We start from the raw sequence: 26,254 nt of genomic DNA on the forward strand, positions 1-26,254 counted from the left end.
TCTGTGTGCAAATGAATGTAAAAGGTGCCCTTTTCACAGGAAGCTTTGACTTTGGCCAGCACTCATCGGCTGCCTGCGTTGCCGTACGCCTGCTTGAGAGACTCGAGAGCCTCAAAAGCAACTTGAGCATCTGCATCAAGGGCTTCTTGGGCCTGCTTAGAGTCAACAGAAGAAGCTGCAGCTGCTGCTGCTCCCCCAGGGCCCGCCCCGGCCCACTCCGCGCCCTGGAAAACACAATGCATACAGCAAAATTCAAGAATAAAAAGTCATTCCACACGATTTAATCCTGCCGCAAGCATCACTGTGCGAAGCTTCGGTGACTAAAATCCCAATCCCTAAACCCTCATCCCAAGGAATTCGAGAGGTTTATTCGCGGTAGCTTCATTGCCTAGAGTAGCGCTGCAGCAGTTCGCCTGGAGCTGCTGTGTAAAAGCCCCCAGCGTGTATACTGTTTGGCAGTGCAGGCTAGAAATCATTTCCCACATCAGGGCTCAGGGGCTCATCCGGAGATATGCTTCTCCCACTGACAACCTCCTTAGAAGTTCCTTCAGCCACAGTCTTGCGGCCCCGGGGAATCCGGAGCCGCCGGGGGTGGCCGTTAGTGCCATTTTCTCCGAGATCATCGTCGTCGAGTTCGAAGGCTTCAAACCTTCTACTCTGCGCGCCAATCAGGAAAAGAATAATCTTTTCAATAAGTATGAAATGTAGGCGATTGAATGCCTCCACACTAAAGCAAGCCTCTCTATTTCGGCGCAGACAGAACAGCAGGAAAATACAAAAATTCCGGAGTGGGGGCAAAGGACAGAATAGCCAGAAAGGGATTGGGGCCGAAGCCCACCTGCAGCGACGGCAAGTGCTCAAGGGTGTCCGTGCCCAGCAGCGAGCTCACAGACGAGATCAGATCCTCGGCAGCTGCAGGGGGCTGCTGCTGCTGCTGCTGCTGCTGGCTAGGATTTGTGAAATTGGCGAACTCCGCGGCTTGCGGGCAGCAAGCAGCTGCAATGTGTGCAACAAAGCTCCTCAGGTTGCGGTCGAGGACTGCAGAGTACAGGGCTCTCAGGTGCACAGAGTGCACAGTCCAGCCTGCAGCACCACGCAGGTGGCTCACAGCAGCAGTCTTTTCGTCAAATATCATTGTGCATTTTACCCGCCAAAGAGGCTCCTGAATAACTCATTGTTTGGGTTCTGTGGATGCTTAGCAGAGCGCTGCTTACCCAGAAAAGTGAGCTGGCGCTGGCGCAACTCTGCGGTGGCCGTAGGCTTATTAGATGGCGCCAGAAGGTCCTGCAAAGAGTCAAAAACAGACAAAACAAGAAACTCAGTCATTCTTCAGTAGCCTCCAAAGAAAGGATCCAATGGATAACCTCCGCCGCTGCTGGGCTCGGCTGCCTCCTCGATGCAGGGACCAAGAAGTGCCTAGAGTAAAAGTGCTGCATCAGACTTCTTCAAGGGGGCCCTTTGGGGCCCCCCATCGAAAAAAGAGTCTTGCCTGAAACGTGAGGACGTCAATGAGATGCTTTTCGATTGGGAACGCCACACTGACTCTGTAGATATCTTCCAACACGAAAGTGACCTTGTGAGGTATCCTCATCTGCGAAACAAAGCCAAACAAATCCGCGGAAGACAAATGCAATTCACAATGCGCGTGCGTTAGCTGTCCGCCTCTCTTTTTTAAAAAAAAGAAGGCGCATGAGACTGGTTGCAAAGAGGGAAAAAGGGCAAAAGATGAGCCTCTGCCCTCTGCTGCCAACAAGCATTCAGATCCAAGGTTAGCGAGAGCTGCTTATTTTGCCATTGCGCAATTTCAACACTTCAGATTTTCATGTATGGCTCGAAGTGCTTCAAGTCTAGACTGCTTGTTCATAATTAGCTCTTCTATACGCTGAGGTAGGAGTCAAGTTCGTGAAAAGTGCTGCGCTAAAGCCATGCATGTTGTGAAACGCTAAACTCTGGTAATCGGAAACCTAAGTAGCCTGCATTCACTGCATCTCACGAAGAAACCAGTCACTCATCCGGCAAAAAACATCTGGAAAAACGTCTCCAGCATGCACATTCCGCAGCTAGAGTTGTGTACAGGTGGCTCCATTCTGCATTACTGTATGCTGCTGCATGCGCCGAAAGCAGCCGCGGCACTCAGGCAGCTGCTGCAGCGGCTTTACGCCCAGCGACATTGCCAGCAGCAGCAAAGCCTCACCTGTATGAGGGGCTCAGAGAGCCAAGCGTCATAGTTGTAGTCCTTGACGCGCAGCCGAGACGTTCCGGGGCCATACTTGCTCTGGTGACTCCCCTTGTGGAACACGTCGTACCGGGGGGCCCCCAAAACCGACTGCAGCCACCCCTTCAGCTGTTTTGAGGGCTGGCCCCCTAACGAAGGCCCAGCAAACCGAGAGACATGGAGACAAACCTGCTGCGCCGGGAGCAGATCCAGAGGCAGCCGAGGTCCGTAGAGACTGAGCAGCAAATAAGCAGCAAACCGGTTTCAAAATGCCCATTGGCTCCGCCACTGCAGCAGCAGACACTGTGACACTAGCAAAGAGCCCTTGTTAAACAAGTTCACTATGAGCCTCACCTTGCGGCTTCCTCCAGTAGAGGCAGCAAGTAGTCTTCTTCTCCAAGGGAGACGCAGGCAAACGCCAGCCTCAAGAGACTCTCAGCAAGCGCTGAGGCGTGCGGGTGATCGTCCCCCGCGTCTGCTGTGTTCTGCAGAACCCCCTTGTCGAGGCCAGGCGGCAAGGTCTCGCCCCCCCTGTACCTCCCGAGCTGGTGGGCTTCGCAGAATGCCTCTCTCTCTTCTGCAGCCAGAAATGAAACGGATGATTCCCCAGGTGCAGCGCCTGCTGCTTCTGGGGAATCCTCTGGTGCAGCAGCTGCTGCAGGGGGGTCCTTTGCTCCATAGCGCCGGGTCAGCACGTAGCGCAGCACGCTCCGAGTCCAGCCAAGACTGAAGTGGGTCTGCAGGAAGCCACGCCGCACAAGCTTTTGCTGCTGCTGCTGCTGTAGTTAGTCGAGACAGGCTAGAGCAGTTAAGACAGGGTCTCGAGCCTTGGAGGCACACCGCAGCAGGAACTCTCCTGCTCAGTCTTCGAAATGCAGCTGCAGAGTTTCGTCACAGCGAAGCCGCAATGAATGTATAGGCATGAAGGCAAATAAAGAAGATCCATGTACCGGCGCCGTCCTCACCTCCGTAGTGGCCCAAAGAAAGTGGCAAAGAGAAGGCAGCGCCAAGGCCTCTCCTTCTGTTTCTATCTTGTGTTGCAGGCCCTCAGCCATTCTGTACACAGCACAGCGAAGTACACAGCAGCTCTTCACGAGCCCTTTCAGCAGCGGCCAGTAGCTCACCACACGCTGGTTGAGCAATTCAGCACAAAGCCTGCACGGGTGTGCATTTTGTATGCAGAGAAGGAACTAGGTGCTTGAAAAGCCTACCCTTAGGTCAGCCTACAGAGGACTTGCTGATCTGTAAATGTTTTTAGTTCTCGTATTCATAAATCGTTCCATGCAGCTACATTGTGCCGTTTCCACTCTGTTAAGACAGCAACCTTTGACCTACTTGATGAAAGCGTCGTCTACGAATCCAATCTGCGCGCAGGCAAACAGCAGCGCTGCGGTGGAGTCGGGATCGATTGTCATGCCTGCAAGCCGTTGGAGCTGCGCAGAGAGGGCAGCCTGCACCTTGAGGCGTCTGTGGATGTGCGTGCGGATTAGCAGCCTTTCTTCTGCCCGCAGGGCTGCAAAGCACCCTAAAAGGCGCAGAAACTCCCGGGTAGAGGCGCGCCCCAGCAAGTAGGCTAGCCGGCGCATGGCCAGCTGCAGCAGCTGTGGGTCCGGCAGCCGCAGCAACAGCAGCGCATGCAGCAGGTCGCACAGGCTCGCGCAGTCCAGGCACCAGTGGCTGCGCAGTTTGATCTGCAGCTGGTGCTGCAGCTGCTGCTGGAGCTGGGGAGGACGAGCAGCGCAGTCGACCTTGCTCAGCAGCAGCAGCAGCTGCACGCAGTCTTCCGCAAAAAGCCGTTCCACCTTCCGTCCAACGGCGCGCAGGAGCTGAGGCACCGCCGGGTGTGATAGGTACTCCGCTTCAGAGAGCCCTATGAGGGCCTGCGCCACCCCTTCTGGAGGCAGCGCATGCAAACGCTGCTGCAGCATGCTGCAGCAGCTGTCGAGAGCTCGAGTGTCTGTACACCCCCCAACGCCCAAGCCGTAAACTGTGCGTGAGAGCTGCTTTGGAGAAAATGAAGGCAACTGGCTGACGACCTTTTCAGCCAAGACTTTCATGAACTCCGCGTTGGAGTACCCCAGAACTGCGAAGGCCACCGCGGTGGTTGCGAGCTGCTGAGGGCTGAAGGCGCTCAAGTGCGGCAGCATCGTCACACTCAAGTCAGCCAAAAGCTCTTCGTCTTGCACCCCTGAGGCACAGCAGAAGGCAGACTTTGCCAAGAGTGGGTGAGTTTTTTCTTACTTCGCTCAAAAGCTGCAAATGCACCTATCGAATTTCGCGCAGGGGCGTCTGCGTTTCAGCATGTCAGGGGTCCATGAACGGAACTACAAAACTAGCAAAGAACTGGCCAAAACAGGGGAGCACTGGTCTCCAGGAAATCCCACAAAAGTGTATCCTCAGGGACTCTCTAGCGGGGCTCACTGAGCCGCTTCTTACCTGCCTGGGCGTAGGCCGAGGCGATCGTTGAGAGCTGGCGGGCATTTAATTGAGGGAGGGCCCCCCTAATGATGGGGGTTAGAGTGTAGTCGAACAAGTCCTTTGAGTCCTCCAGCGTCCGCGCTAAGGCCCAGGCCAGCTGCACAACATCCCCCGGGGCGCAGAGCTCAGCCTCCGTCTCGAGCCTGCGCTGCACCGCCGCAAAGAGCCCCTTGTCCGCCACGCCCACGGCGGCAAAGGCCCACGAGACGGAGGCCAGCTCGGAAACTGACAGCTGCGGCAGCAGGGCCTTGGCCCGTGCTGCGAGGCCCCCAAAAAGGCCGAAGTCTCTCACGCGCAGCCGGGCCAAGGCGCAGCAGACGCAGGTGAGGTCCAGGGGGCGCTGGATGTGGGGAGTCACTCGCTGCACAGCCTCAAGAAGGGCCCCGTGCAGGGCCCTCCCCTCAGCCAGAGAGGCACAGGCCGGCAGCATGCTGAGGCAGTACAGGCAAGTGGCCACTTGGTGGGGAGAAAGTTCTGGAGCCAGAGCCCCGCAGCGAGCTAACAACTGAGGCAGCCACTGAGGGGGGTGCTCCAGGCGCATGAGGCCCCACAGCATGTTCGAGGCCCCCTGGGGGTCCAGCAGCGGCAGCGCTGCATGCGCTGCCTCCAGCAGCAGCAGAAAGCGGCGGTCAGAAACTACGGAGCTTCGCGTGTAGGGGCTCACGAGGCGCCCCAGACGGTGCACAGCAGTCACTGCGTTCACAGGGTCGAGCCCGAAGTGCTGCGCCAGGTGCAGTCGTGTAGCTTCAGCAGCAGCAGCAGCAGGAGCAGCAGCAGCAGCAGGAACAGCAGCCTTCTCCGTCGAGGGAGGCTCTGCAGCGGCCGTTCCCCCCACAGCCTCTCCTGCTGCAGCAATCGCCTCCAGGATGGCCTCGGGGCCCTTGGCTCTCATCAGCCGCTGCTGCGTGTGCAGGTGCTGGGGAGAAAGTTTTTCCCAAAGACCTCGCGGCATGCGCGCTGCATGCGCAGCTTTGGCCACGGGGCTTTCAGTCTCAATTAGCTCTGCCTCTTCTGTTCCCTCCGCTGCCACGGGCTGCTCAGCGGAAGCAGCAGCAAGCCCAGGGTCCTCAGAGAGTGGATCGGGAGGCAGGGGGGGGCCATCGTATGGCTCAGCGACAAGTGCCTCCGGGGCCCCAGTTGCCCCCTGGGGCCCCCTGCCATGCATGCTGCTCCCCGGCAGCTCTGCTGGCCTTATCCGTGCATGCAGCTCGACACTTTGCTGCAGGTCCGACAGGTCCCGCCAGTCTGGAGGCGGGCGTGGCGCTGTAGCCTCGTGGACTTCGCTGGGGGCTCTGGGGGAGTGGAGACCCCCCCCAGTTCTCGCTGCCTGGGGGAGGCCTCGGGGGCCAGAAGCCCCATCGTCTGGGGCTGCAGCTGCTTCGGGCAGCATCCTGTGGGGGCTCGCGGGGCTGGGGCTTTGAATGACCTTCGGTGCTGCCTTGGAGCCCAAGACCTGCACTGTACGCTTAGCGGCGCGCGCGTGCCTTTGCATGCGCTTGTCTTGCTCTTGCTTCAGCAGCTGCTGCCACAGCGAAGGCTGGTAAAGGGACTCATTGTCTTTGAGGCCCTTGACGTTGAAACGGGACTTCCCAAACATCCGCGTGCTGCCGGGAGATGGTGACCCTGGGGGCCCCCGCGAGCCTGGAGGGCCCCCTCCCCTCTGAATCTGTACGTTTACTGGTGGCCTATAAGAGGGGCTCCCAAACTCGTCGACAGGCACGCGTTCCTCTTCAAACAGCGCCCCAAACGCGCGGTGGGCGTCCAGGCAGTCTTCTGCGGCGTTGGCGCCGCGGGCAGATACGGGGTCCCTGGAGGCCCCATGAGGCCTCTCAGAGCTCTCTGTGGGGCGCTTAGGGGCCCCATCAGCGTTGGGAAGGCGGGCCTCCGATATGCCACGGCGGGCCCCACTGAGCATGTCCCAGGCATTGCTCGAGCGGAGCCGTGGGGACCGGCCACTGAAAAAGGACCTCATGGCGCATTGCTACAGCCTCTTTATTTTGCGAAAATAATCTTAGAGGCGGCTAAGATGTGCACCTACTGTGTTGCGCTCTAGGGGGGCCCCGTGAGACTCGAAGACCAACGGTGTAGTGATCTGTGCCTACGCAGTTCCTATGTGCGTAGCTGTGCTCAGCAAACTCAAGCGCATATATATACAATTATCCAGTTGAAACTAAATACAGAAAAAAAACCTTTAACGTAAAACTTAAGGAAGCCTGGTATTCTTATCCATGTATGCACAAGCGAATCCTCCTTTCCACAGCACAGCTCCATGTACGCAGCAACGTTGCGGGTACCACACAGCTTAGATACACACTCTGGAAAGATGAACCGAGAATTTCTATTAATAACTATGCAATGTGTGGACCTACTCTAGATGAACGAGGGAAAGATCCAAGTCGAAGTGACTCATATGTAGGGAAGCGGGAGGGCTGCGACTGGTACTACAAAAGCTGTAGCTCTCGAAAGAATTTTCTTAAAGGTGTACCGACTCACACACAAGACGTGCAGACTTGCCTGCTGGCAACACAAATTACAAGGATACGGTCTGTGGGCAGGAGCGTGATACAGCCTCTTCCATATACGCGCAACTTTTGGATCCCAAAATTGTTCAAAACACGCTAGCTCTACTGTACGCACTTTTTGGAATTTTAGTGAAGGAAACAGCATAGAGCACAAACCGGCCGCCTCTTCCCTCTATTGCCATGATGTTGATTTGCATCGCGTTGATACGTCAGAGTAAGGTAAACAGCATATGCGGTTGCAATTCAACCGTCTGTCTAACCCCTAAAAGTTTCGTTCCGAGCCTACTAGAGGTTGCATCGTGTTCATTGCCTTGAACTAATATCATATTTTGTCGCTGGAGCGGTTCCGCCAATCTCGCATAGCAAATAGGCCGTAGCAGCAGCCGATCTCCAAAACCCGCCGTGCCATCCTGCAGCCAGTAAACTGAAAGAAAATTGTTGTATTTACTGTGTCCTACTGATAATTTTCCGACTTCTTTGTGTAGTAAAACACAGTTGCAGGCGTTTTGTCTCTTGCTGACACAGTGACGTTTAGCATAACTGCAACTGCATATGCCCCTTCACATGGCAAGGGAGAAAATCTCTTGTGTGCGGCGCGTTATATGTTCTTCTAAAAAGACAACGGTGCCGCTTTCGCACTAAACCGCGAAAATCCCTTTTTTAGGAGCCGTTGATGCCGCTCATGCGGCGACGCTGAATGATTCGCGCCTCCATTCGTAGAGATCCGTTTATGCAGTAAGTGCAAGACACTTAAAAGCTAATATTTCTTGTTCCACCTGCCAGTACACTTTCGTCAGGTTAAGCCAAGAAGAGAAGCATCTGCTCATTGGGAGGTAGAGTGCCTGATTGTGGATCACTGGATAGTGAGCCTTTCGCGTTAATTCTTTAGTTAGATGGCAGTTGTGAAAGCACCTGAATTTTCCACAAGCAAGTTCATGGCAGTTGCCCACTCAGCAGTGCCGGCAGCGATGGTTTTTGACTCAATCCCGCCATCAATGATACGGACCATTTATGGTACAGGCTATTTAGCGCATTTTTTAGCGGCACCTAGTTCCTCAGTAGCTAATCTGTTCCGGTTGCGTTTCCCTGTCCTAAAGGCACAAGTATACTTAGAGGCGCAGTATTTCATTCCGGGATAATTCTCGAAGCAGCTTTCCGAAGAGCGTTTAATGATGCTTCCGTGCAGAGAAAACTCAGGACTCCACTGTCACAAATGTCTGCTAAATACGTAAATCTCATAGCCACTGGTGGTGGCACGGTGAACATAGCTCCTGGCCTCTTGAAAAAAGAGACAGTGCACAAAGAATCCGTCACATAAGGCAGGTAACGTCCGTATAAGTTGCCTCTCGAACCCAAATTGGCCCGCGACTTGCTCAGGCTGACAGTTATAGATAAAGAAGCGTACTGGTTTCAGAATGCGAAACTTGCCATATGCGTGTAGTATCTTTTCGAAGAAGGCGTCACCTATTCATCGACCTTGGTATGGAAAATCAATGATTATGAGAGATGCTGCTCAGAAGGAGATTTTGGAGGACGGGGTTCGCTCACCTTCTTGTTAGTTTAGCTGCCGATCATTGCTGGAACAGCCAGAACATTAGTTTTTATCTGACTTTTTCCAGGGCTTCCGCATCAAGTTGAAATTTCTATGGCCATGGAAAGTCTAATCAGCAAAAATGTCGTCGCATTGCCATAGATTAATCTGGCAGCACCGTAAGCCCACTAACTTTGTGCCACAGGATATCTGGGGAGTTGCAAACTACTGGCTGCAATCGGATACCAATTTATTTCATTTTTCAAGGCACGAGGTCAAGAACAGTGAGCGGTTTTGCCTTTGAGGTCGGGCCACCCGTCCCTGGCCGGAAGTGCCAGTGCGTATCAAAAATTGGGCTATTGGACATAGCCCGCGCTGCGCGTAGCTCAAAACTATTTGAACTTAGGCAATGTGCCTATCTACCAACGCATATGCAAGATATTAGTTCATGAAGAATGGCAGCAGCAGTGGGGAGCCCATAACGAGAGGCTGAAACAGGAGTTTAGTCTTTGTTATGTGCCTTGAAGAGTTTGGGCGTGAGGCGAAGGGGAGAAGGTTTTAGTTGCGGTAATCTGAGACATCTGTCAGGGCAGCATGCCGACGGCTTGCTCTGCTAGCCCACAACTTCGTCTGTCCGTCCTGCTGCTTTGCATCTGGATGCTCTTAGATCTTGCCTTATCGAAATATAAGTACCGGCGCATTAGCCAGTCAGATCCTAGGACAAGGCCATTCATGTACGTCTCACGGTAAAAGCCCCCGACAGTCAGTCGCTCCCACACCACATAAACAACACCGTCAGCAAGCGGCCGCTGCTGCCAATCCTTCTGCTGCTTCTCTGTAATACTTAAAGTTGGTGGTGGCAGTTTTATTGGGACCCTGCAGAGCTCGAGGTGCAGCTTAGCCACGCAGTATTCCGCAAGTTCAGCTGCAGGCGTCTTTTCTTCTGTTGTAACGAGGACCTGCAGGGATCTCCTTGCCACCAGTTGGCTGCAATAAGTAAAATAGGTACTGCGCAGATAACGCACAGCAGTTGGAGCACCTCATGCTTCACTCTTCCCCACTGGCCCGTGTCTGCATTTGTACCAACCATGTCCTTCCACTGCGCAAGAGTGTAGACATTCCCGTAGCACGCTCTCACAGTCGCGTTAATGCAAACCTGCTTTCGTGAGCCGCATCTTTGGCACACTGAAGGTTCCCATTTTTCCACCTCCTTCAAGTGGAAGCAGCTGCGATGTCTCTGGTGTTAATCGCTCTACGTTCAAATGGGGAAGGAAGTTTTGCAGCTGCCCGAATTGCCGCTTAAACTCCGCATTCTCCTTGGCACACTCCATTTATGGAGGGTCGTCTTCTTGCTACCTCCTCAACTTATCTCTCTGCGCAATCTCTCTGGTGCCTTGGTGGAACCTAGCCCTGGATTTTAGGGCTCTGCTACCATGCCCGGGTTGGCTCGCGGATGCTGGGCATCCTCGCGACGTGTACCTATCAAGGTCATTAGGCAGGCGCACGGCTACCGCACCACAAATCGCTGGGTGCTAGAGGTCTTTAGGTTCAGAAATGTCGAATTAGAGTGATTTTGAGCCAACGGTTTGCAATTATTTGGCCCTGAAGAAGATATCAGGGCTGCAGGGCAGCGCTGCACTCAGCAGGATGCCTACTATCTATTACGCCCCGTACTTCTATTGAAATCGATTGAACAAATCAAAATCTAACTAGGGGAACAGAGAGTCTTGAAGGGACTCAAAAGACAGCTGATAAGCCTCCGAAACACCTGGTTCCGCAGGTTGCACAGGGTCCTGGTTACCCGCAGGGTTGCTCCGAACCCCCATCTCGCCCGTAGCGCTCGCAGGGTGTAGCCACTGTCATGGCTCGTTTTTTATGCGGTTTGTACGTAACTTGTAATTCCAAATGAAGCAATTTTAATGCTCACTTGTAGTAAGCCGATATCCACTTATGTTTCAACGTCGAGTGCAGTCTAAGGTGTGAAAAAGCGCAGCCGGATCTAGAGGTCTACAAGCTGTATTGCAGTGTCTAAACGAGTGCAACATGGGTAATTCAAGTAAAGAATGCCTAACACGGTAAGTTGAGCCTGGGGTGAGAGGTAGCTGGCAGGTCCCCAAAAGTCCCCACATGGGTCCAAAACACATGCATTTTTGCCATTTTATATGCCAGTAAGTTCAGAAACTTATCAAATTGGCGCATGTGGCAATGTTGCATAAGGGCCAGCAAGCAATTGGTCACGTGAACGGTCATGGTGGGGCCAGTATCGACGACGGTCGCTAACCCTGCATGCCGATCTGAGCAAGAGACCGCTCAAGCACACCACAGAACGTGTCTGTTGTGATTATGTGTTAAGTTTATGTTGAAACTCATGATCAAAGGAGCGGTGGAGTCCCAGATTTCGCGTATTACGCTCATTCGTTTAGCGCCGCCACTGAAATATGCTTCGCCCACCGCAACTCATGCGTGAACCAAGGCCAAGCTAGGTGCACTCCCAGCAGGAGTTCCCAAGGAACAATAATAAAGGAGTATAGAGTAAATCGCATTATGCGACAACTCGAAGAGTTCTGTCGCCAACGAAACAGAATTGCTGTGTTTCCGCTGCGCAATGCGCTCGAGTCACCAGCAGCCCCAAACGCGGGCCTTGATGCTGAGCCTGGATTGCCTCGATCCCCTTAGGTCCCCTCGTACATAATATATATAGACTTGCTTAGTAGTTATTGCTTATGGTCATTGCTATATTTATTGAGGGTTCTGTGTCCAAGCAGCCTTCACCATTGCTGGAACACTGACCACTGCAAAAAGGACCCCCTCTGTTTTGGCCGTCTTTCTCTGGCATCAGTGATGCACATTTTTAAGTCATTTTATCCTAGAGAAGCCCATCAGTAAGCTAATGTTCTTCCGAAGAGACGGCGTGGAACCATCTGCCTCTCAACTGCCAAAAGCCCGGTATTCCCTCCGCGTGGAAGAGGGACTTCCCCTTTTGAAACTTTTCTCTCATGCGCTAACTCGGCACCCGTACAATCAGCAGGTCCGCCAGAACAAATCAACTGTACAGCATCTGCACACTCTGGAAATGCGAAATGCCTAAGTCCAGCCGTCTAGCACCAAACACTGCCACAACCCACGTAGCGCTTGCAGTGTTGGAACGGAATTAATCATTGAGGATATTTCGGTCTCGAGTGTGACATCTAGAATGAGACAGCAATGAGGAGGCCAGCAGCTAGACGTGACAAAGACATATTTGGCACTGCAGGCGTGCGCGTGTGCTGCATGCACCACGCTTGCAGGTATTCCTGGTGGCATCGGATGGCTCACAAGGCTCAACAGCAGGCGCCCAGTCTGCTCTTAAAGCGGCGATTTCTTGTGTAAGGCATGATCTTCATATATGGGATGAATGGCTGCACATAGAGTGATTGTGCAGGAAGCGAAAATTCGGTTCTGCTTGTTTGAGGACTTGCAGGTGGCAAACAGGAGCTGCTGCATTTGTTTAAGAAATGTTCGCCTAGAATCGTTCCTGCACCTTCCGCTGCAGCAGCTTCTGCTTAAGCGATGGCAGGGATCAGTGCTTACATGGCGTGGACCGGGTGGCGCTGCTGCCTGCAGTGGTGCATCTGCAGCAGATGGAGCGGGGGTTTCCTGCTCGGTGGTTGGAGACACTGGGGGAGACATGAATGCAGCTTGTCTCCAGAATGATGGAATCATGATTCTGAAGGTATGCGGACTTATAAAAATGTTGAAAGAGCTTGTCAACATGTTGAAGTGCCTGGACATGATCTTTAGCTGTATTGGCCGCATCGTGGCCCACTCTGAATGGCCGTAGTTCAGCACGGGTATTTCAGCCATGTTATTCTTTCCCAAGGCAATATGTATTGTGTTTATTCTCCCAAATACGGTGGCGTACGTTGGTGTGGCGTCGCCACGTTCGTCCGTGCCCTAGTGCTTTTGTCTTACCTTTTTTCGTGGTGAAAGGCGCTTACCATCCGTGGACAAGACAGGCACCTTATAAGGGCCCAGAGAGCATCGGACCTCGTAGACTTTCGTTTGCTTTTGTTGGTGCGCGTTCAGTTGGACCGCTTTACCGCACAGGTGTTGGGACTCGACACGTGGATGCGGCTGCCTCACTTTATGCGGAAATGTACGGTGTTTTCCTTTTGTAGTGTTTTGACTATGCGCCTGTCGCCGTTTTCTTACTCGGTTGCAGCGGAACTGCAGTGAAAGCTTCTGCGGGGATGGTCCTGCCGTTGCATGCTGCCCCGCTTCGTTCTGTCTGCCGTTGCAGCTTTGCCCCCTGGAACCCGCTATCTAAAGATCGACGTGCAGCATCCAGCAGTTGTACGCCATCAGAAGCCGCCCAGAGAAAGTGCCCGGCATTCCCAGACGCAGAGCCAATGGCCGGACAGGGAAATGCAAACCGGATACCCGCCGTCTCGCCTGTACGTGAAGCTTCAACGTGGTCTCAGCTCACTGGAGCCTGTTGACGTCCTCGCCAGCACTGCACGTAAGGCAAATAGTTTGGCTGATTCCCCGGAAAAGAGGCAGGCATCTGTTGCCTGTGACAGCAGGAGCTGCTGTTTCCGTTGCTCCAACTCACACTGTAAACGCAGGTGCCTTTGTCAGGCGCCTTTTGATCCTAGACAACCACTGATTTTGAAGGCTCGGTAGTTGTTTCAAATGGTGTCAATTAGTGTATACCGTGCAAAATCATCTTCGACACATTGGCGGTCCGATGCTTTTGCAGCACCCGAAGGAGACTGCGAAAGCGTAGAAGCAAGGCGCAGGATGGCGGAGCAACTGCAGCTGCTCTTGAGAGCGGGAGGCAGCCCAGATGCCACTTGCCACCTTGTGCAGCTGCAGTGTCGCTTGTCAGATTACAGAGGGGGTATCATGGACATGACGGAAGAGGCTGCTTTGGCTGCATCCACGATGGCAAATGCACACACGCAGCAAGAAGGTGACCTCCTAATGACGCCAGATCTTCCCGTTACTCAAATGCCAAGCCGCCTTTTGCTGCCAGATTGGGATAAATTCTTTGCAGCTGCTGCAGTGGCGGCGCCAAAACGCCGTCCTCTTCCGAGTGAGCACACCGATGCAACTGTCGTAGAAAGGCACAGATGCAGCAGGAAAACAGCCGGCCACCCTGGTGTGAGAATCCCAAACCAAGCCAAGGCGCAGAGCTCCTTGAGCAAAGCAAGCTCTAGACGCAGCAGCAGCAGTGAACCACTGTCCCCCGTAAGCAGTCCTCGACAGGCTCCCCCACTCCGACCAGATTTTCTTGAAGCTCTTCAACTCTTGCATGAAAGACAGAAGCGGCGATCAGCGAAGTCTCAGCATGGGAGTAAAGGACACCAAGCAGCACCGGAAAGCGCCTCTCACACTGAGGAGGCGCTGCAGCTTGCGGCTGCACCTCCTTTCAGGAAATTACCACAGGCGGAAGCCCTATTCACTAGTGTCACAGAGTACCTGGGTTGCCTCGGCATGGACATGCCGGTGAACAATGTAAGCATGGTTGTCAGCTGAGGCCGTACTTCAGGGCTTACATTGTCATTGCGCACTTTCTGCGCAACTGAGCGTCATTCCAGCACCTCGCAAAAAATAATAGTCTTCAATGCAGCACTTCACTGTGGAAACTTCGCCATGTTATGGTGTATTGGGTGCTCTGACTGTGTGTGCTGCTCAGGATGACTGTGGGTGGCTTCGGAAAGCAGATCGGAGGACGGACCCACAATCAGTAAGGCCGTAAATTTCACAGCACAAGCGTTTTACGCAAAGCATTCAGTTTGTGTTCCATCTTGCAGTTCTGTGGGGAGGAGCGCGGAGTGCTTCTACGGTACTTGCGTCTAAGATGGCTGATTCACTTTTGTTCGTCAAAAGAGCTACACTACCAGACTGGGAAAATTGCTGGGTCACTCATTGTGAACATCTGCACTCTCTGTAGATTCCCGTGGCCAGTGCATCTGGAGGACTTCTTCATTCGGCTGCTGTGGTGTCAGCTTCAGAGTCGTTGTAGTAAGTGGATACCTTGGCACACAACGTTGAAAGCACGTCCAGCTATGAAGCAAAATTTTACCTTTACTGCGGAAGTCGAGTGTATGCAGCGAAATAGCCAGAAAATCCAGGGACAAAAAGTCCTGTGCCCTGTTCATGCGTTTCAGCACTTGGCTACTATCACAAAGACGAGGAGCGTGGGCAGCGGTAACTGTCGTGGGCGTTGCAGACACAGCAGCAGCCTACACAGGACAGCCTCATGGTAAGTTACTTCACGCAAAGCACGAACACCCTCACAGCATGGAACCAGGAGCACGAACATCTTAAGAGCATGGTGCTAGTAGTCTGGACGAAACAATGTACGGTCAAGCTTGTTGCAAGCTTGGGGCAATGCGATCCAACCTAACTAAAGAAGGGTTTTGGGGACGCCAAGAAGCCTCAGTTTGGCATAGAACAGAACGGTGTGAAAGGCTGAAGGCACCCTACAGGCCAAAATGGAGATCCTCTGTAACACGTCCTCCTGTTTATCCTGCGTGAGACTTATATGCGCTACAGGGAGCGACATCAGTGGCGAGTCGACCTTGCACTTCGTGCTCTATGCGGATGAAACTGACAGTGTTCGTGGGGCTCTATTGCAGACGATCTCTGCATGCGATGCAGCTACCAGTTTACCCTGAGTAACACAACGGGCATTCTAATATTTAACCTTTTAATATTTAACCTTGGCAGTCTAGCTATTGTGTTACAGAGAGGTCTGCCCGGTGCCTTGCCGCCTTGGGAAGGTGAAAGGACCTGCTCGCAGCAGTGAACCATCTGTCTAGTCACCCGTGTCGGTGGACAGCTTTGCCGTATTGGCATTTCAGGGGTGCTTTAAGGGAAAGCAGGCGTGCTCATATTGTAGTGTCTAGAGTGCCAAAGTACTAGCTCTCCACGGGTGCTTTAGGAAAACAGACGTGCTGATATTGCAATGTCCTGATTGTCCTTGAAGAGTGATAGTATCCACGGCGTCAAGAATGCGTCGCAAATTATGAGGATGAAGACCCTGAACGCACGGCAGTTAACATACAGCTTCAGGTCAGGACTATGAAGTGCACTTTTGCATTTCACAGATAAAGAAAAACTCATGCCCGAAACAAGGTATCCCGGAGAACATCACGCATTGTTGGGCGGTTTAAAAGTAGCACCACAGGCCCCTACTGTGCTACATATTAATTCATGGGAGGACCGACGCCTTACATGTTGAGTGAGGAATATGCTTTCAAATTCGGCCAGGTGTGACCCCTGAGGCTTGCTAACAAGGCTTCGGAGGAGTTTCACCACACGCTTTCTGTTGCGACCACAGCACAACTATGTTAGCACCTAAAGTAAGCTCACACTGTTGAAATTGTCTGAAAGATGCATTAAATCCAGGATGTAAAATGAACGCTTACGTGTTTACGCTATCAAGAGACAGCAAGGGTTCGTCAAGGAATAGAGCGTTGCATCGAAGGCCGGCACGTCGCTTAATTGTAACCACAAAAGCGAGGTAGAGGCACAATGCGAGCAACTGGCGCTGCCCGCTCGACGCTTGCTGGAGTGTCCTTTCTCTAAGCCGCACACAGCACCTATTTAATTAAAATTGCGTGTCGGAACACCACGCGAGGCGGCTGGCTGAGTGAACATGTGCAACGAGTTGCTTGCCTGAAGGCGCCGTCGAAGCCTCGGATGCTCAGCACCTTATTCATACGAGCTGTTCCCGACGACGCAAAGTCGAGTCGGAGCAATCCCCCGCTGGCTTGTTCAAGGTATATATTTGTTTGTGTCTTTAGTTGGCGAAGTACGGACCTAGCCACAAAAAACTGCTCCACAACCACAGAGGCATTACTGCTTTGGCGCAACTGCGTGAAAAGATAAGCATGGGCTTACAAGAGAGAATTGACGGCGGGAAAGCAGAACGACCCCGAAAGAGAGTATAAATTTCGCTGCTCCATTCCAAATGTAGGCAGGCATGCCTGCTTGTATTCCAAATGTAGGCAGGCATGCCTGCTTGTGCAGCTAAATGCTTTCGGCATATGCGATACGGGAAGTCTAGCCAGACAGCGGTTAGTGCAATGACGCCTTACGCGAGCAAATTCCGCTGAATTCCTTGGGAGCCCAAGAGCTTCTCTGCTGATTCCAGCACTTCCTCCTGGCGCCTGAGGACGAAACGTTAAGCATAAAAGGTTCTGAGCATCATGAAGGGCTCCGACAGGCATGCGAACACTCCCACACCCGTCTGTCACCCACCTGTAAAATCTGGCGCGAGATTGAAACAGAGAAACTAGTCTTTGCAACCGCGCTAGTTGCTTTAGAACCCCAGCGTAATCTTGCGAAGCATCTCTTAGCCAATCTCGGGAAGTTTCAAGGACTGATTCAAATTTATAGTCCCTGTGGGCTTCTCCCTTTGAGCTGGCCAGCTTCACTGTTGAGTCTGCATCAGTCCCTCCGCGCGAGCTTGCATTAAAAGGCCTCATTTCCAGCAGATCTGGGGAGCTGAAACCCCGTTTCCGGCGTAAGAGGCGACGGACGTCCCTTAGCCTGAACAAGAAGGAGAACTTTTTGTCCTGTGACAGTCTTCTCCGTGGGACGCATTTTGGCCGTCTACGTTTACATACCTGACCGCCGCTACTAGATCAAGCTCGTCCGCTGCTTTGCTTAGAGCGCGTCGCCTCATCCGTGCTGTTGCAGTCGCGGCGGTCCAAACATCAAGCGGGACAAGCAGTGCAAGGAGTTCCTGTCAGAGGACAGAAGCGTTTGCGTGCAGTCATATTGAGAAAGCCCTTTCGTCACAGTTAACCCATGACAAAAGCTGTTGACTTTTCTCACATCTTATAGGAGAGCACTGCAACGCACAACGAAACCACGCACGGAAAATGTTGCTTCAGAGGTGCGTAGCAATCCATCTAACCCCTGAGATGCCAGGTAGATGAACTGACTCCAAGCCTTGAGTTTACCACCAAAAAGAGAGTCCAGCTGCAGAAACACGCACACCACGGCTGGCCAGGTCTATAGACGTCTTGTTCACAATAGACTGACGGGTTTGCTGCAATGGCTTTGACACATGATTACCTGCCGCTGGGTATCTATGGCACTTTGGCCTGTCAAATCCCTGCCTCCGACATGCACTGTCAACTCGGACCGTCCCGAACGCCACCGCCTCCGCCGCAGGAAAAACGACTCTCCATTCAGTTTACCTGTAAAAATGGAACTACGCCTATAAGTAACATCTTAAGTGAATGTGGTTTTCGCAGCAGCGTGAATGTCGCATCCAAAAGCATCCCCTGTCATTGTTGCAACCGCCTCTTCAGTGCGTTTGAGGCGTGCTACATTAATCTGAAAGGTTTTTCGCTATCCACAGTGCCAAGAGCCCACCCTCAAGCTCGACCGAGGCGAAGCGGTCTTCGTCGCAGCGTGCTAGGGCGTTATCGCTTTCGGCCTTTCCATCGATGGTTTCAATTAAAGCGCTATTTGAGTTGGATGCAGGTGGGATGTCATCGCAGACTACACCCGTCACCTAAACAGTCACTGCATAATATTGACAACTCAACTTTGGTGTCCCTGCAGCGTTGTCATCATTTTTTCTAGTGACGCGGATAGAACGAAGGTTTCTGGATGACATTATTCTGGTGGCTTGCCTTGGGCCTCCCTGTACTACTAGTAAAGCCGCTAGCAGCGCCATCCCCCACGAGCGCCCAGATAACAGCTTGCATCACAGTCGACTTCCCTGCGAGCCACCTATACGCCTCCCAACGAATTCTCTCCAACTAGACAGATGAAACACCAAATACTCAGGACCACATGGTTCAAGGGCGATGTAATAGGGATCCCAAAAATAACTGCATTTCACGCTCAAATGCAGCTTGGAATGGGCACAGTAACAAGCCGCTAAACACTACCAACAGTCGCTCATCCTGGTCATGCTCGTGATACTCGATGGCACTCGTCCTATGCTTCAACAAGCGATTCTGTGAAGCTGCCTGGGGAAGGTAGTCAGGATTTCTGACCAGAGCCGTTCTCAGTAAATGCAGTCCCTTGCGCGTCATCGTTCTTGCTTCCTTGAATGATAACAAGTCCACGTCTATGTAAATTGAGGCGAACGACGCCGCTGTACCGAACACGAAATCACTTGAGCATATGCATGCTTTATAGAAGGCCGCCAATGCTCTTGTCCTCAGACAGCGACGGTAAGGTGACATAGAAGTCAGTGAACAGCCGGTCGCACGCCGCTGTCAACATAGTAATGTCTCTATTCGTCCCTGAATTAGGCTCTTCCAGCTTACCTGTAAAGACCGAATGATTCTATGCGGGCCTGGTGCAGCTGAAGATCTGCTGCTACATGTGGCCACTCAGCATTCTTGGTTGCTGAGCCGCATCCCCTCTTGCTGGGGTTTTCAGGTCCGATATTGGTAGAACCGTCCAGCTGCTCCTGGAGCAGTCCCTCGGCCGCTGCCACTGCAGATCCAACAGCAGACTCCAGTTTGCAGAAGCATAGCCAGGATGTAAGCTCCTTGCTTGTACACTATTGTGAACTCTTGCAAGACGAATTGGCACATACTTCCACATGAGCAGCGTTGCACTAAAAAGACAGCCTAATTCGAACATGAAGTGTTGCAAAGGGGCCAGAATGCTTTTCTCCCCACAGGCATGTTTGCTGAAGGTCTGGTATCCACCCTTGAGCTCCTGGTAAACATAGAGGCGCAGGGCCTCGCGAGGAGATTGGTTTTCCACCGGCAGGAGACCGTGATGCATGCAGAGCCTGAAGGGCAAGCCGAAAACGTCGAGCAAAACACGACTATGTCTAGTGATAACAAACGGCGTAGCCTTTGCAGGTCCATGCATAAGAGCAAGCAATGCTTCCGCTAAGCAACCACGTACAATGCAGCAGAAGTTGCTGAGCTGGGACCTTCGGTCTTCTGCTCCGCCGCTACAGAGTGAGAACCCTCTCCGACAGACTTTGAGGGTCCTGCACTTGGGGTGACGCGACAGTCAAATAAGATGCCTGCAAACAGCACTGACTCAGATCCTGTATCTTCAGGCTTCGCAAGCAGGCACTAATACTTTCACCAGCCCTTACGCCGATACTTTGTCTTTGAATGTTCAGTGGCTTTCAGCAATCAAGCGTACGCAGACATAGCATTACCTGCATCTTTGTAGGCTGCTGAGAGTTGCAGGAGCTGCTCCGAATCTAGCTCTGCATTCCCGTTCAGCAACTTCACGCCAAAGGTCGCGTCCCCTTCACTATGTGGCTCCACGAGAGTGCTCGGTGTCCTGGGAAATTTGCCAGTAGGAGGATGCTGTCCAGAGAGCTTCCTAGATTTCTGCATGTTCATCTCCTGTGTAGGGGGCGCTTGCGTTGGCTCCTCACAGCGCATTGTGTCACACCGCCTTGATTGATGTCCATTAAGACTATCAAGAGTGGAAGGAGCGATCGCTTCATCGCGAGCAGGCATTCTGGTTATCGCATGCGTCTTTGGTAGGAGCACTACCCTGTCTCCACGGCGCAGTGCCTCTGGTGCGGGCAAGAGCCTCGGGTCGTTCACCGGAAAGTGTCTGGGGCCAACTGCAGACTCCTGTGCGTCTACTACGTTGAAGCCACAAGATCTAGAAATAGTATAAATATATTTGCGCTGGTAGGCTTCCGCAAGAGATGTCTGCATGGAGCGCCACAACAGACATACAAGTACGTGGTGTTAAGCAGTCCCTTTGCTTTTTCAGGGTTCGCCAAGAACGGCGTCTGTCTTATTAATGCATACCTGGTAGAGTGAGCCTACATAACGAGCCTGTTTACCGACAAGCTGGGGTGTGTGGATGTGGCCACTGTAGACAGGCACATCTGGTAGAAGGCTGAGATCTACGGCATCGCTTGACAGAAGCCTGGAGTCCTCTAAAAAGGGGTTAAGCGATGCTCCACGAATGCTGAGGTGGCCGAATACAGCGCGCAACGTCGTACACTGATACGAATGCAAAGGAACACAAGAACTGACGCTGAGTGTGTACAGAGGCGCCGATCTAATCCGTCCTCAAGAACACGGCGTCGATGGTCCAGCAATCTAGCTACAAAACAGTGCTCAGTGGCTTGTTTTCTGTGTTAGCTCTATCTTTCCAGCAAAAGAATGATACGCTGTTTCATGGCCGACCTGCTTTGCCTGGGCCAAGATTCGCTGCAGCTTTGCGGTTTCACGCATATGAGGCAAGAATAGAAGCTCTCCATTAACAAGCGTCGGCCGTCTAAATGCCAACACAAGAGGACTTTGTGAAGCAGCCTTCTCCAGCGGCTGCAGCAGGTCGCGCCCTGCTTCGTACTGCAATTGGTCATGATTACCAGGGAGCAGGAGGATCTATGCAGGCGGCGCAACACAAATAACAACGTAAGCTATTGTTTCCCCTCTCCTGGTGCACTGTGATGCACAGTACTCACGAAACAGCAAGCCAGTCAATGTCTGTGTCTATTAAACTGCGTGATCGCAGGTGTGCCCCTTGCCCTTGATCTCACTGGAATATCCCACTGCTCCCAAAACTCGAGGAGGGGCCTCAGTAGCCCCCAATGAAGGTGCTTTTCGATGCGGGAATGCCAGAAGTCCCCAAGGAATACAGCAACAGTAGGTGCATCCCTAGATTTTGGGTTTCGCTCCCCGCTCTCCACAGCAACAGGCCTGAAGCCTACTTGGTGGCCCATCCCCAGGGAGGTACACTGGCGTTTGCATGTTTGCTGTACCAGGGAGAGGGCATCAAGGCACGTGTTCAGTGTGGCTTCGCCCATATGTAGGTCACCAAAGAGAACAAAACGATCAGCTTCAGCAACAATAGGGCATCTGAAATTATCCCACAGTCCGTGTCCTGCAAGCGTTGTGTCCGCAGGGCAAGATCCTCTTGTGGCCTTCGTGCCTCTCGACTGGGGACGCTGCTGGGTGCGATTGGCCGCATGTAGAGTGACTTTACGAGCAGAGCGGTGCACGGAAATCAATCTGCCAATGCCTCCCCAAGGTACGCCATTGTTGGACAGTCGTGGCCATGAGTTAGTCCCGTAGCAGAATGCCAAACAATTCACTTCCAAGCCTTCTGTCTTCTGGCTTCGGGCAAAAGAATTCGCTTGCGTGGAGATCCACATGCAAGCTGTAGACGTAGATACACAAGCATATGTCCAGCATGACAGCAAAACCACCCAAAACTGCCACTTACAGCTGACGCAAGGCCGCCAAGCCATCAGCGTGCACTTGTATTTTCCTGCATGTGCTGGCGAAGGCGCCCGGGAAGAGCGATGGGAGGGAACGATGGCGGGAAGAATAAGGCAGAAGCGCACTAAGGATCTTGGCGTAGCGGCGCAGCAGAATCAGGTCGCGGCGGCGCAGTAGCCTCTACACGGTTTGCCGCGAGAGCTTCAACTAGAAAAACCGTCCCCGACCGCTTTCGACGCATCCTACTGACCAGCCATGATGACATCTTTTATCTGCGCGGATGATAGGAACGAAGCCTTGCAAAACAACTCACTTGGGAACGTGCACGCGCATCGAAGCCTTTTTTCTTGGGGGTGATCATGGCATTCCTTCCCTGTTCTTAACTATGGGTCAATTTTCACGGTGATGTGCTAGTTTGTGGCGGGAGCTTTCATTGCAAATTTGTTCCTCGCATTATTCGCAACTGAAAATTTGAAGTTTCAAGTAAGTGGAAGTTTGCAGGGTTTGCTAAGTTCAGTAGGACGGATTTCATGAATCGATTAGAGGGGCCCTCGCCAGCACGCAGCTCAAGCATGAAACGTCAGTTTTGGTCTTAACTACATTCAGATATTGACGGATTTAACGAATAAATTTGTAGGAACCAACTTCAGTTTGGTGAGAAGGCCAACACTGCCATAGGCTATCTAGAGTCATGTGGACCAATACCGAGGTGCCCTGAAGAGAGCCTGCACTCGAAGGGCAGTACGGCAACGCTGCCAACCTGACAGTCTTTGTTTGAGACAGTTTCCTCTTCGCTTTGCTTGCTAAATTAGCGTACACAGTTACTAGTTGCACACAGCACGTCACGCAATGGCTTCCTACCTGCAAAGCAGCCTTGTCGAGCATGTCTACTGACCGGACGCATGGTAAGTAACAGCATATCCACTTTAGAAGTGATTCTTTTGTGTTTATAGTTGCGTTGATAATGAGCAACCGACTGAAGGCCTGAGCTTCTCTGAAACCCTTTCGGGCCTTAGTGTCTGTCACATTCACTTAGGTGGGATACATGCTCAGCATGTCTTTAGGCCTAAAGCCACCTCTCGTGAGGCTGGTCAATGCGGAAGAAATAGTCAAATGGGTAGTGTGGCCTCGATAGCCCACCTGTGAAATAATAGCGCAGGCCTCCTATATTGCGCTCAGTGAGGAAAAAACCTCATGTTTGGAGGAGAGCGGAAAACTTGTTTGCATTCGGGGAGTACATATTACTTATTCACGGCAACCGAGGTATTCGCTAGAACAGCTACGCTCTCATCATCCTTAAGACCCCACCGCACTTTATTTCAATTAGTGATTGCCCCCTATCTGCTCCCCTCTCTGCCACCCTGTATCTCCACGAATCTGGAATTTATATTTCGATAGTAAAGCAAGTCCGTACACTCACGGCGCACAAGTGGCTACAGAGCACGTTTCGTTATCTCCCCAGTTTTTTTGCGGTTTGCTTGGCCACGTTGATTCCATGATGCAGCAGGTTTATGTCCAGCAGCGGAGAAGCCTTAGAGCGCCATTGCTGAGCACCGTTCGCGAGAGCGGACGGTGTAACGCATCATCAGGCTTGCTACATCTGAAGCACGAGATATCTACTTCTCGAAGATGAAGCCCTCCATGTTCGCGTATCTAGCTCGTAAAGAGACTGCAACTGGTCTTTTTCCCTGAAACGCACTTGTCTGGCTTTGCACTTGCTGGAATCCCTTCCATATTTCGTATCAAGTTCGCTCGCGCTGTAACGAGAGGCCAAAAAACTCTGCAAAACTACTTGTTATCGCCTATCATCAGGGTGCGTGAATAAGTGGAGCTGCGCTGAGCGTCTTGCAGAGGATCTCAACATAGAACTCAGATAAATTAGTACCGACGAGCATCTTCACTCCCTGTTTAGCGAGCTGAAGTTGCATACGAGAACAGTGCATTGGCGCGTGCTCCGCAGATGCCAATCAAGTGTTAATTGCGTTTCGATAGGTACCTTATAAAAAAAAATGCCAGGTACAGTAAAAATGTGTGCCATCCCCAATGAAGGTTTCGGAGGAAGTGTGGCGTACAAGCCGTCGATTTTTATTATTGATTACAATCATACGGCGCTGTACGCTCCAGTTCATTGCGGCCTGAGCTGCAGTACGAGTTAGGTTTGTCTGTATTGTGCCACCGTGAAACACGACACATTGCTGCGCGTTATTTCCCTTTTAAACACTTCGGATAGCAATGGCTACGCACGCACGACCTTGCACTCTGTAGAATGTAGTGAAATTTGCCTCTTTCGAAAGCAATCATGAGGAATAATAGTAAAGAAGGATGCACACAATATGCCTACTCGATAGGCCTTGTCCTGGCCTCTTAACTGCATCTATCTTCATGGGCACCAACAGCTATCAAGCGTAAACCACTGAGGAGTCACCTGAATTACTCGTGAAGACACTGCGGCCCAAACGACATATATTCTTCAATCCAATGCAACAGCCGTCGCAGTCAAAATCGGTTATGCCCACCTTCCAATTCTGCCACACCAACGCAAGTCTTTCGTATGTGCGTTGGCATCCTCATAAAAAACAGCGCTGTCACGGGCTGAACTGCCACGGGATTGCTTCCCATTGAAACTCCACTCGCAACCATTTCGGCAACCTCTTAAAAGACCAGTTTCCGCTCGCCGACTGAGTGGATAGAAGCATGCAGGACTTAAACAGTGCAAAGCGAGGGTCACAAATCTGCCAGCTGCCAAACTGCGGCGAGTTGCAGCCAAGAGACACTAAAGTGCAGATACGCATCCATCACTCGGTCCTCTCCTCCGCCTATGAGTCAGTGCTGGCCACTTAGTTTAGCGTTACATAGCCCGGGACACCGCCACGATCCAGCAGGGTCGATTCCAGCCTCGCTAGGTCTCTTCCCGCCCGGAAGTTTGAAGGGTCAAGAGTAACAACGCGCTGCTTCACTGTATACGCTTCCGCCACACGACCTTCCTGCTCGTGAATATCCGCAATCATATCCAACGCCTGCAGAAACCCGGAGGAGACATGACGTAGACGGCAAAGCAATAATGAAGTTTCAAGAGAAAAATGAAGAATAAATGTGCTACATTAGCACTCCACGGCACTATGCCAAGATGCACAATGCCAACTACACAAGAAACCGCACGGATTTCTGCATCATCACTACGAAATCATCCTGGCCCTGTTCGCTATATGCTTTAATTTTCGAAAATCAATGCTTACGCTATCGTTGTTCGGGTCGATAGACAGCAAATGCTCGAACGTTCCCAGAGCCTCTGACCGTGTGGCAGGATCCACGGCCAGGCAAACACCCAAGTTGAATATGGCTGGCTTATACTTAGAATCGTTCTGCAGGACCGCTCGGAAGCACGATATGGCCCCCTCCCGTTCACCCAACTGCTGCAATACAACGCCCTTTCTGTACGAGTAGGCCAGCTGTTCAGGCGCGAGCAATTCTGCGCTGTTGTAGCACTCCAAGGCTTTGCGCGGTTCTCCACATATGAGATGCAGCTGCGCAAGCTCTGCATGTATCTCCGCCCTGAACTCGCTGTCATCGAGCTGGCGTAAGCTCTCTCTCCCTGTCGTGCGTCCTGAAACATCCCCCACCTGCAGGCGTTGAGCCGCAGGGTTGCTCACCACGAGCTCGTCAAGGTCGTCCGTGTGTAGGCGAGTCACATTGCCGCTGGAAAAAGTGGTCGATGTGGCCTCCGCACTCGCCATCTTCTGCAGGGACACGTCAGGCATCCCCTCGGGTGCCTCAGGATGGCTGAACTGGCTCGAAGCCCAACAGGCACTGACAGGTTGGGGAATTGTGCAGCGCACAAATGAGCAGCCACAGTTCGTGGCGGGGTTGGCGACTTCCAGCCTCTGTGTTTTCCCAAAGCCCTTTGTGGGTGGGGAATTGAGCGCGAACAGGTACGCCTGTTTCGCAAGCTCAGGATTTCTGTCCTTATAGTACCGTGCCTTAATTAGAGCCTCCTCCCTGCTCCGAACAGCATCAACGCAATGTAACATTCGCTCCACATTTCTCTCCAAAATGCGGCTACAAAGCCACAAGGAGACAGCGCGCGTGAGCCGACTTACCGAGAAACGAAAGAGACCGAACCATTCGTGGGCGCTGAGCCGCAACAAAGTCCAGCATCGGATGAGACATCTAAAGTGTATGCATCTGTGACTCTTGTGCCCTGAGGCCTCGGCCCTGTTACGAGGTATTTGCAGCTATCGTCGTAAGACCGAGATTGGCTCTGCAAAGAAGGTGTGGTGAGTTCACTGCCCAGAACCGGTGGCTGCGCCACTGAAGAAGAGGAGTTGCCCAT

The 26,254-nt window shown here is 52.4% G+C and overlaps 4 protein-coding genes across 4 annotated transcripts; 1 reads left to right on the plus strand and 3 right to left on the minus strand.

Annotated features, from left to right (window-relative positions):
- Window positions 1–62: 62 nt before the first annotated feature.
- On the minus strand, window positions 63–6,665 carry ENH_00030550 (hypothetical protein, conserved; the record flags this gene model as incomplete). The annotated part of the gene is made up of 10 exons (XM_013580113.1): window positions 63–224; window positions 484–657; window positions 839–1,083; window positions 1,215–1,284; window positions 1,505–1,591; window positions 2,195–2,450; window positions 2,570–2,952; window positions 3,181–3,271; window positions 3,551–4,403; window positions 4,652–6,665. 10 exons carry the CDS (start codon window positions 6,663–6,665, stop codon window positions 63–65), a joined length of 4,335 nt encoding a protein of 1,444 aa, XP_013435567.1.
- Window positions 6,666–11,636: 4,971 nt separating this feature from the next.
- Window positions 11,637–15,408, plus strand: ENH_00030560 (hypothetical protein, conserved; the record flags this gene model as incomplete). Its single annotated transcript, XM_013580114.1, has 10 exons — window positions 11,637–11,774; window positions 12,034–12,111; window positions 12,207–12,458; window positions 12,812–12,881; window positions 13,026–13,244; window positions 13,485–14,242; window positions 14,424–14,474; window positions 14,682–14,752; window positions 14,899–14,993; window positions 15,287–15,408. The coding sequence occupies 10 exons, from the start codon at window positions 11,637–11,639 to the stop codon at window positions 15,406–15,408; spliced, it is 1,854 nt and encodes a 617-aa protein (XP_013435568.1).
- A 262-nt stretch (window positions 15,409–15,670) lies between these two features.
- Window positions 15,671–21,857, minus strand: ENH_00030570 (DNA double-strand break repair rad50 ATPase, related; the record flags this gene model as incomplete). Its single annotated transcript, XM_013580115.1, has 17 exons — window positions 15,671–15,773; window positions 16,162–16,317; window positions 16,412–16,555; window positions 16,834–16,905; window positions 16,997–17,287; window positions 17,583–17,722; window positions 17,819–17,943; window positions 18,122–18,263; window positions 18,385–18,473; window positions 18,754–18,854; window positions 19,030–19,201; window positions 19,390–19,505; window positions 19,625–19,748; window positions 19,890–20,400; window positions 20,503–20,700; window positions 20,887–21,087; window positions 21,243–21,857. The coding sequence occupies 17 exons, from the start codon at window positions 21,855–21,857 to the stop codon at window positions 15,671–15,673; spliced, it is 3,300 nt and encodes a 1,099-aa protein (XP_013435569.1).
- Window positions 21,858–24,761: 2,904 nt separating this feature from the next.
- ENH_00030580 (TPR domain-containing protein, putative) lies at window positions 24,762–26,254 on the minus strand (the record flags this gene model as incomplete). Its single annotated transcript, XM_013580116.1, has 3 exons — window positions 24,762–24,941; window positions 25,161–25,920; window positions 26,022–26,254. 3 exons carry the CDS (start codon window positions 26,252–26,254, stop codon window positions 24,762–24,764), a joined length of 1,173 nt encoding a protein of 390 aa, XP_013435570.1.

This window comes from Eimeria necatrix, genomic scaffold (genome assembly GCF_000499385.1).
Source record: "Eimeria necatrix Houghton genomic scaffold, Enh_scaff222, whole genome shotgun sequence".
NCBI classification, from domain to species: Eukaryota; Apicomplexa; class Conoidasida; order Eucoccidiorida; family Eimeriidae; genus Eimeria; species Eimeria necatrix.